The sequence below is a fragment of the Chrysochloris asiatica genome, unplaced genomic scaffold (assembly GCF_000296735.1).
Source record: "Chrysochloris asiatica unplaced genomic scaffold, ChrAsi1.0 scaffold00727, whole genome shotgun sequence".
NCBI lineage: Eukaryota > Metazoa > Chordata > Mammalia > Afrosoricida > Chrysochloridae > Chrysochloris > Chrysochloris asiatica.
In genome coordinates, this window is record NW_006409245.1 from 93,242 (window position 1) to 104,693 (window position 11,452).

The 11,452-nt window shown below is 42.6% G+C and overlaps 1 protein-coding gene across 1 annotated transcript in view; it reads right to left on the reverse strand.

Moving 5' to 3' along the window:
* Positions 1-7,612: 7,612 nt before the first annotated feature.
* The window catches only part of LOC102820638 (zinc finger protein 135-like), a 12,512-nt gene continuing 8,672 nt past the window's right edge, over positions 7,613-11,452 (reverse strand). The window contains exon 2 of the mRNA XM_006877969.1: positions 7,613-8,727. Within this exon, the coding sequence (XP_006878031.1) occupies positions 7,613-8,727 (1,115 nt within the window). The remainder of the gene's footprint in view (positions 8,728-11,452) is intronic.

An 11,452-nucleotide genomic window follows, 5' to 3' on the forward strand; every position in this document is an offset into this window, starting at 1 on the left:
AAATGCCTGTTTAAGATTAAAGGCGGAATACACTTAGGGAACAGAGGCTAGGTGTGCTGCTGTTCCTTAATGCGCTGGACTGCAAGTTCGGTTTGAACCAAAGGCCAATGGATCAAACTCCCCAGCAGCTCCTTGGAAACCCTACACGGGGTCCGCTATAGGTGGGAATAATAGTGGTATTACCTGGTCTTCCCTGCAGGTGCATGGGTATTATCCTATCATACACAGCGTTGTACCTCGTGACTGTGCTGGGCATCTTCTTTTTGTTTGTTGGTTTAATTAATTAAAGTTTGTATTGTGAATTGAGTGAAAGTTTACAGGGCAGATGATCGGTTTTACATTCAACAAATCATACACCTTGTTCCATGACAACGATTATAATCCCCTCCATGTACCATTAGATAACAGTATTTCTCTCTATTCACTTTAGTCTTTTATAAAAAAAAAAAAAATACTAAAGCATATATAATAATTTAAACCATCAAAGGGCACATTCTGCAAATCTGCCTCCTGGCCAATAACTCTAGATCCCTCTTTCCAAGATTCTATAGAGTCCTCAGCCTCTCCCCCTCTCCATGTCCCCATCTCTGCCTCCATCTCAGGTGTTGCTCCTTCTGTGGATAAGGTGCCACATTCTGCTTGTGCTCTTCTCCCTTGATGGTCCTAGGGTCCTCTGCTTCTGGACTGTAATGATGAATTACTTCATCGTTTTTGATACAAAACTTCTACCTTTACAAGTGTGACAGTGGCAATTAGTCATGATAGCTTCTGTTGTATAACTATTACTCACTATAATAGGAGTCTTATCCCCATCTCTTGTAACCAGACCCATCTCCACAATATGGAAACTATTCAGGGGACTCTTTCTTTCCCCCCCACACACTTAAACTCCTTCTTGAAACCTTGTAAAGCCAGTCACTTCGTGCCTTTATCGCCCCCTCATTTTAGGTAGCTAATGTCTAAGTGGCCCGTCCCTATCTACCCTGTGTACAGAGGGGATAGCATTGATACTAGATGTGAAGACTTCTTACCTCTCTGTTGGTATTGAGTTACTACCTCCCTTAGTATACATCAAGTTCATTAAATTGCCATATTTACTCGTTTCCTTTATCAAAATTTGTTTGTTTTTTTAACTTCCTCTAGTCGAGCTGATTATCAAGCCATTGTGGATAGGTCAAACTTGGTACTATCTGCAAATTTGGATGTTCTTGTGCATCTCCCCTCACTTCATATCAGCTGGATGCTTCTCTCAGCTCTAGTCCTCCGTGGATATGTCCTTATCCATGGGCTTAGGTGACCCCAAGTCTCATTACACTTTGGACCAAACAGCCCTTCATCTTCTCTCTGTCATCTCCAGGTCAGCTGGAATCTATGGAATGTGGTTTAACTCAGCCAATTTCTTCATTGCTTCATTTCCCCCTCTTCCACTCACCAGTAGACCAATGTAGTTGCCAGGCAAGCTTACATACCTGCTTATGTGTTCCCTTTGAATTTCAGTCTTACAGGGGCGTTTGTCCTGAAGGAACTTAATTACTTGCCTTGATGGCTACCCGGCGAACAGCTTGCTTATTCTTGTAGTAGCCAGTCATACTGCCATTTTTGTTTTGGGTGTATCTTGCTGATCATTCTTTGAGATGTGTCTCTGTCACTCTAGCTGTTTCAGGTTGGTCTGCTTGTCCTTGCCAGTGGGAATGTTCCACCTCAGAAAGTTGTGGATGGGGTTCAGGATTCTACCTAAGGTCCTAAAGGCTGCAAAGTTTCCACAAGAGGCCTATTTAACTAGGCAAGTTGTAGAAGCCTTTTGGGTATTCCAATCAGTTGTAGGCGGAAGACGGGCTTACAAGCTTTCTGTAATCATGTTTCCCTACATTCCTTTCTATCCCACTCAAGTGTCTTATTTTACAATAGTTGTTGTTGTTAAGTGCCGTCGAGTCGGTTCCGACCCATAGCGACCCTGTACAGGGTTTCCGAGGGTGTAAATCCTTACGGGAGTAGAAAGCCTTATCTTTCTCCCGCGGAGCGGCTGGTAGTTTAGAACCGCTGACCTTTAGGTTCGCAGCCCGATTCGTAACCACTACGCTATTACAATAGTAGGCAAGGGAAAACAGTCAAGCATCTTAGTATTATTTCCCCTCTTCAGACTATGCCTAGATCTCTGTATCACAGAGCACTTTTGCTCCAGAGTTGAGTATGTATCACTATTTGCCTCCATCCTATTTAGCCCATGCAAACCTATCTCAGTGTTCCCCTATCTACCTTGTTCTTCCACCTCCTCACCCTGGATATGTTCTTTCTGACAATAAATGCAACACCATTCCTCTTCAATTTGTCATTGCTGTCATAGTAAACCATGTGGTTGTCAGATTAAAAATGGCCAATACCAGTTCGTTTCGGCTCACTAATGCCTAAGATTATCAATGTTTATGCGTTCATGTTCTGATTATTAATGGATGCTACATGTCCTGATTGTTAATGGATGTTACAGCTGTTTCTCTTTCGAGTTGTGCCTCATCAGTAAATAAGGGTCCCGAGGGCTTTACTCCATTCATGTTATCACGGCCAACTCTATTTTGAGAAGGCAGCTCTCCCCCAGTCGCATTTTGAGTGCCTTCCAACCTGAGGGGCTCATTTTCCAGCACTTTATCTGACAGTGTTTCTCTGCTATTCCTAAGGTTTTCAGTGACCAAATAGTCAGGAGTAGTTCATTTCTCCTTCCTGGTCAGTCTTCGTCTGGAAGCTCATCTGAAACCTGTCCACCGTGGATGACCCTACTGGTATTTAAAATACCTATGGTGTAGCTTCCAGAATCACAGCAACTCACAAACCACCACAGTAAGACTAACTGACAGAAGAGTGGTGGACCAATAAACAACATTCTTATCAACGGAGAAAAGATTGAAGTTGTCAAGGACTTTATTCTTCTTGGATCAAGCATCAACACTCATGGAAGCCGCAGTCAAGAGATCAGACGATGTACTACTTTAGAAAAATCTGCTGCATAAGACATTTTTAAAGTGTTGAAGAGCAAAGATGTCATTTTGAGGACTAAAGTGCGCCAGACCCAAGCCATGGTATTCTCAATAACCTCATATGCATGTGAAAGTTGGACAGTGAATAAGGAAAACCTTATTCAGACAAATTGATGCTTTTGAGTTCTGGTGTTGGAGGAGAATATTGAAAGTGCCATGGGCTGCCAAAAGAACCAACAGATCTGTGTTGGAAGAAGTGCAGCCAGAGTGCTCCTTGGAGGTCATGGTGACCAAACTTCATCTCTCATACTTCGGACATATTGTCAGGAGAGACCAGTCGCTGGAGAAGGATATCATGTTTGATGAGGTGAAGGTTACAAAAAAGGAAGACTCCCAACAAGATGGATTAGCAAAGTGACAGCATCAATGGGCTCAATATGGAAACAAATGTGAGGTTGGCCCAGGAAATAGGGAGTGTTTCGCACTGTAGTGCATAAGGTCACTATGAGTTGGTACCGACTCAATGACACCTAGTAACAAGTGGGTCAGAACTGACTCAATGGCAATTAAAAACAACAGAGAACAAAGAATGTTGGCATTCGCATAAAAGAGTATTGGAAAAAACTTTACCCTGTCTTTTCAAAGTAGAGTCCACCATGTTGGTATGGATGTAGTGAAGAGTTCAGAACCTTTATTTGCTGATGTGGCAGGAGTCAAACTGAGAGGAACAACCGCAAACATCAATTTCTAATCAGAACATGGAATGTATGAAGTATAAAATGAAAGAAAATGAAAAATAGTAAAAAAAATGGAACTTAATGTCTTAAGATTGATATCCTAGGCATTACAGAATTGAAATGGACAGGTTGCTGTTGGTCATTTTAAATTGGGAAATTCTGATTTGTACTAGGCTGGGATTGCAAATTGAACCACCACCATGTCACATTGTTATTCTACAAGGATATTTCCAGGTCTGTCCTGAAAGTCAATGTTGTCATTGAAAGGAAAATATCCATAAACTTAGGAATAACACAAGTTAATAGGATTATTACTCAAATTTCCATACCAACCCAAAATACTAAAGATGAAGAAATGAAGGCTTTCCCCTATGTTGTAGTTACAATACTGATCAAATGTGTCGTTAATGATGCTGATTAGAAGTTTGAAATGAAGGAGGCCCCGTACTTGGAAAACACAGTCTTGGCAGAAAACAACACAAGAGCTAGAATGATTCCATTTTGAAAGATGAATGACTTACTCCCACCACTCCTCTGTCCCTTTGTCACACTGTGGTGCCCTGGGTGTTGCTGAGATGCTGGGAGCTGTCCTACAGGTAGTTTGAATGCTGGGAGGACCACCCATGGTGGACAGGTTTCAGCTGAGCTACCACACTAACAGACTCAGAAAAAGGGAAGGCGTATTACTTCTGAAAGTTTTGCTACTGGAGACATGAATAGCAGTGACACACTGTAAGATAGCACCAGAATATGGATTATTGAAACACGGTTAAGTAGCACCAAAAATGGTCAGATAAAGTATCAGAAGATGAGCGCCTCAGGTTGGAAACAATTCAAAAGTCGCCACCAAAAAGAAGCGGTTGGTGGTCACCCATTCCTAAAGGAATCACATGATCAAGAGCCAATGATCGATCCTGAAGGACTAAATGCACTGAAGGTATTGGCAAAGAACAAGGCTCTGGGAACTGATGGAACACTAATTGAAATCTTTCAAAAAACTGATGCGGCACTGGAGGCACTCACTCATCTCTGCCAAGAAACTTGGAAGACAGCTTCCTGGCCAACTGACTAAGAGATCCATACTTGTGCCCATTCCAAACAGAGGTTAAGTCAATGGAATGCAGAAATCACTGGACAATAATAATTCACAAAGGGCTGCAGCAGTATATGGCACTTAACAACAACATTGACTAGTCAACACTTTTAACTGTGTGGGTTAAGACAAGCTGCGGACGACATTCTGCATGGGTATTTGTTGTTGTTAAGTGCCGGCAAGTCAGTTCCGACCCATAGTGACCCTGCATGGGTTTCTGAGGAGCGACTGGTGAGCTTGAACCACCGAACTTGTGGTTCAAACGAATTTGCAGTCCAGCGCATTAACCCACAGCGCAAAGATGTCAGTTAGTGGGCTAAGGTGCACCTGAGCCAAGCCATGGTATTTTCAAAAGCCTCCTACACATTTGATGTTGGACAATGTATAAGGAAGACCTTAGAGAACTGATGCACTTGAGCTACAGTGTTAGTGAAGAATATTACAATTACCACGGACTTCTAGAAATACAACCAGAATGCACTTAGAAGCCAGGATGGCCAGACTTCATCTCTCATACTCTGGATATATGATCAGGAGGGACCAGTCCCTGTAGGACATCATGCTAAGTGAGGTGGACCAAGAGGTCAGTGACTAAGAGGAAGGCCCTAATGTGATGGAATATCACAGTGGCAACAGCATTGAGTTCAAACGTGACAATTTCAAAGATGGCACAAAACGCCTGATGGACAGCAGCAGCATACTAACGTGGGCTAAGTCCCTCCCAAGCTGGTCTCGACAGTTCTCAGCCACAGCCTAGCTGATATCCTAATCGGTATATGACACAGCATTCTTACTCAAGAGAATGATGAAGAAAAATCACACCTATGTTCATATAAAAGCCTGTGCAGAAATGTTTACAATTGTTTTATTCCCAAAGAGGATGAACAACAAAAGCACTGTTCCATTGGTAAAGACACAAAAGTCGAATATGGAATTGAATACTTCACAACAATAAAAAGAACACGCTATTGATCCATTTATCAATACACATGAATTTCAAACCCATTATGCTAAACAAATGAATCAGAATGTAAAAGCTACAAACAGACCGACTATTATTGCCAGGACTTTGCAGTGAGGGGAAGGATTGAGTTAAAAAGGCAGCAGCGTGATCTTCGGTGGGAAGCGCTAGTCTGTACTTTCCTTGTGACGCTGAGTCTATGAACCGCTGTGTGTGTCAGCATGACATTACAGGACTTCGCAAAAGTAGATCATCATTTAAGTAAGAGAAACGCTCTTGGAAAACAAGGACAATGAGGGAGCAGCACACGCCTAAGGAAACGTCAGTTTCAGCTTCAGAGAGAACGCGGCTACTGCCCGAGATGGCTGCCCAGGCTGCTCTGTGTCTGGGTTTCCAACAACCACCTTCAACGTGTGCTCCACCCCACCTTTCAGACAACACTACGCTATCACTGCCACTTCTACTATAGACTAACATTGTCCTCAAACAATGCACTTCCTGGAACTACAAGACTGTGACGTGCCACCAGGCACTTACTGAAAGCTCCTTGGTGTAAACTGAGCGTTTCCCCCTCTTACTGTTCTACCATCACTCTATCAGTAGACACAATGAGGGTCCCCAGGGATTTTTTGTATGACGATTTGGAAAGGGAAATTATTGGCCACGTCTGGACCTATGTCCACGATTTCCGGAGCCCATTACATACTTCACCGTGGGATACTGGCTCTGGTGCAAGTATTAACCAAGTGAAACAGCCAGCAGTACAACACAACCAAACACGTGTTGGCTCAGCTTCTGGGCCTCGACTCTTTCCTTGAACCACAGAATTACCAAAAGGACTGTGGCTCAAAATACAGTCTCTTAAGCTGTCCTGAGGTTCCACTGCGTCCACGTGAGCACGTCTTCACAGACTACCATTTCTAAGAGGCATCTGATCAGTACAGCAGGGATCTAATACTTGTGGAAGGCAAATAACAGAATGGCAAACATAGGTTCCAAAGAGAACTATACATTCTGTTAGCAATTCCTTCAGAAAATGCTGTTTTACAACAAAGAAACCTGAAAGAGTTTATCCCCCAAACAGTTTTGATGGAGTACTACGTGATGTGTGGGTGTCTGTTAAAATAAGTTTTTGTATGAGAACCTAATGCATTTAGAATACAAAGTGTGGTTGTTGTAGCAGGACATTAAATCAGTTCCAACTCATAGGGACAAAGGAGAGCAGGTGGTGGGTGTGAACTGTTAACCTTACAGTCAGTCCAGTGTTTACCCTGCAGTGCCATGGCGGGATCCTCAGAAGTGTATGTGTACTAAACCTTTACAAGTGTTCCCTCATCTTTTTTCACTCATAGGCTTAATACACAGTATGATGACGTACACATGTTCTAAAAACTCCACGATTCATAGATACTTCCATGTTCTCTACGTATGCACGATCTCGTTCAAAATGGGCTTGTCATGAAAAGGTCATTAGTTAAGACTCCCATCTGCAAAAATCCTCACCATCAAACAGTACTGAGGGTAAAGCAAAAGCTTTCTCAAAATACTGTCATGACACTAATTCGTTTCTGTCACGTGCATTTTCTTCCAGAGTTTCTGAGATTTTGTTGTTGTTGTTGTTGTTGTTGCTAAGAATGCCTGAAAGCCTACCAGGAGTGCACATGTACCCTTTCTTTCCGGTGCATCTTCTTGGGTATTTCCTAACGGCTGAGGGAGAAATGACAACTTTCCATTTGTCTTTCTTGAGGATTGATGCCGACTTTGCAACACTGCTTAGAATCATAAGGACTCTGTCCACTGTGAGCCATTTGCACTGTGAACATAAACTAAAGGTTTTCCCACATTCCTTACATTAATAAGGCCTCCCTCCACTATGAGATTTTGTATGTGCCGTGAGGTGTGAGGACTGAATAAAGTCTTTCCCACATTCATTACATTTATAAGGCCTGTCTCCGGTGTGTTTTTTTTTATGTACGGTGAGGTGTGAGGACTGAATAAAGGCTTTCCCACATTCCTTACAGTCATATGGCCTCTCTCCACTGTGGTATCTTATGTGTACATTGAGGGTAGAAGAGTGAGTAAAGGCTTTCCCACATTCTTTACACTCATAAGGCCTCTCTCCACTGTGAGACCTTTTATGTGTATTGAGGGTTGAGGAGTGACTAAACGCTTTCCCACATTCCTCACATTCATAGGGTCTTTCTCCAAGGTGAGATCTTATATGTGCACTGAGGATTGAGGACCGACTAAAGGCTTTCCCACATTCCTTACATTCATACGGCCTCTCTCCACTGTGAGATCGTGTGTGTACAATGAGAGTTGTAGAGTGACGAAAAGCTTTCCCACAGTCGTTACACTGATAAGGCTTCTCTCCACTGTGTGTTTTTTTATGAGCACTGAGGCCTGAGGACTGATTGAAGGCTTTCCCACATTCCTTACACTTATAAGGTTTCTCTCCACTGTGTGTTCTTTTATGTTGAGTGAGCTGTGTGTGAAGCTGAAAGGCTTTCCCACATTCCTTACATCCATATGGCTTTACTCCACTGTGGGACCTTAAATGTTCAGTCAGGTTTGAGGAATACCTAAAGGCTTTCCCACATTCCTTACATTCATAAGGTTTCTCTCCACTGTGAGATCTTATATGTTCAGTGAGGCTGTAGAACCGAGTAAAAGCTTTCCCACATACCTTACATTCATGAGGCTTCTCTCCATTGTGAGATCTTATATGTTCAGTAAGAGTATAGGACCGAGTAAAGGCTTTTCCACATTTCTTACATTCGTGAGGTTTCTCTCCAAGATGAGTCCTTACATGTTTAGTGAGGGCTGAGGGATGACTAAAGCCTTTCCCACATTCTGTACATTCAGAAGGCCTCTCACCACTGTGAGTTAGTTCACGTTTAGTAAGGGATGAGGAACAACAGTTGGGGTTCCCACAATCTTTACATTCACAAAGTTTCTCTCCATTAGCTGTTTTTGAATGACGTTTGATGTGAGAGGGAGAACTGCAGGTTTCACTCTGTTCTTTACACTGGAATGATTTGTATTCCGTGTGAGATCTGATGCGAAGGTTAAAGGAATGATCACCACACTCATGAAATTCAACAGGATTTACTCCAACGTGAGTTCCTCTGAGCCTAGTAGCATTTTCATTCCAGCAGGTAATGTTTTCACACTGATCATCTTCTTCATATTTCTTTACTTTATCCTCTTTATTTGGAAGAAGGCTCTCTGTCATATATTTTCTGTGGACAACAGAGAATATGTTGTTAAAACTACATTTAGTACCATTTCAAAATTACTATGGACTCCTGGTGTGGCGCTGTAGGATCAGCACTGGACTGCAAACTACAATGTCAGCAGTGCAAACCCATCAGTTGCTTCTCGGAACCCATGAGAGTGTTGCTATGAGTCACAACTGACTTAACAGCACTTCACAACAAAAGCAACAGAATTAGCAACAAATGGAACGTGCATTTGCTGTGATAACTTGTCTCATGTTGCACAGGTTCAACTGTCTCACAGAGGGTGCTGACGTTCTTGTTACTATATTCCAAAATAAGCATTCTGATATTGTGATAGAAGAAAAAGATGTCTCAAAATATTCAATCTCTGATTCACACTTATAGAAAAATAACGAGTCGTGAAACAGGTAAACACACACATGTAGAGCTGGTGATACATACATACATACATACATACACACACACATGTAGAGCTGGTAGTACATACACACATACATACGGGTACTTACATGTAGACGTGGTATTACACACATACACACATGTAGAGCTAGTGTTACATACACATAGGTACACACATGTAGAGCTGGCATTACATACACACAGGCACACACATGTAGAGCTAGTATTATACACAACACACACACACACCCCCACAGACACACACATGTAGAGCTAATATTATACACACACACCCCACAGACACACACGGAGAGCTAGTATTATACATACACACACACACACCACAGGCACACACATGTGATGGTATGTTGAGACTCTCTCCTGAGGCAATATTCAATGTCATGGGTGAGATACCTCATACACCCTTCCTTCTTGGTGTGGTGATTTTCACTGCCACAGAACTCACGAATCTCTCTCAATATGGACGGACAAGCATCATTCTTCATCCACGGCACCAGTATAAGCTGACTGGACATCTTTTGTCCAGTATTATCCTGTTGAGAGACTGAACACATAATTTGAAAAGGAGTTTCAGAATGTACAATAAAACGGGAAAATCTGGAGAAGAAAAAGGCACCTGTGAGGAGAGAAAGATGAAGTATTTGGCTATTCGAGGAGTTTGGAAAGACCCAAGCATTAGAAATACACCAAGAGAAAATTCTGTGATGACTGAGCATGACAGTGACTAAGATGTAACCAGGAATGCAGGGCTGACGGGCAAACACAATGCTCGTGTGTATAGGAGCACTAATGAGGAAACGGGGAAGGTTTTCCCCACACACACAAAAGACACGACAGAACTGAAATACAAAAACAGTCAGCTCCTGTATGTGTGTAAATTCAGCCTCTCAAATCAAAAGAGAAAATGTCCAGCTGAGTTTTTCAAATGTAATTCCATTCTAGCAGGGCTGGGATTTCAGGGACCCTTGCCTTTGTTGTCCTGCATCACAAAGACTCCAGAGAAGTCCTGTCCCATCTATCTCCACCCTCCTCAGACCCCTACTTGTTCCAACAGGAGAAAAAGTAATTGGGCTGCAAAGCTTCTCAACAAGAAAGCCAGATCATGAGACCAGAGAGAGGAGCCCACTTCACTGCTATTGGGTCAATCCTTTCATCTCCAGGGTCTCTGGAGACGGGGCAGCACGGTAATGTAATAACCACAGCCCTTCTACCCACAATCCTCAGTACTGTGACACAGGGTGAACCCGAGCACCTGCACCTGCAGTTATGCTCCAGGTAGAGTGAGGGGACCGTTGTGTTAATGAGACAGGATTAAGGGACGCTGTTCCTTCCTATAGTGTGTGAGCCCAGTTACCACAGCCTGTCACCTGCTGTGACTCCCCAGCTTCTACAAAGTTGTGAGTCAATAGCCTGTCATGTGACTTAGCTGGAGGGAGGAGAATCCTCCACACTGACATCTGGCACAAGACTTTGGGACTCGACAAGCCCCCAAATCGCTTGCATCCTTTCGCGGACAGTTTGTGAGTTTTATGAGAAATTGCAGCAGATCGAGAAGCCCTAAGACCTGAGTGGAAAGACTGAGTGAGGGGAGGAGGAGGTGGTATCGCAGATGATGGAGTGGTAGAACAGATTTGAAAATTGGACAACTGGTATTTCTTGACCTTCCACCTCATAAACACCAATTTTATTTTCATCCCCTTGCAAATAAGCCGTTTTGAATTAATTGCATAAAAATAATGTCAACTTGATAACATGCAAAATAAAACTCTACTGAGGTCTGAAACCAAACATCCTTCTTTGCCGCAAAACTGTCCCTGGCAAATGATCTTCATACTTACAATATTTAAAGAACCTTAAAGTTCAGCACAAGAAAAATAGAAAAAGTTTAACACATAAGGTGTTTACTTACATCAGAAGCTACCAGATTCTAAGCGCCAAGAGGTCATTCAAACGCCTGGACCTCAAGTCCCAATGTCTTCCCATTACTCAATATAAATACTGTACACACAATATGTTTAAAGACTATATAT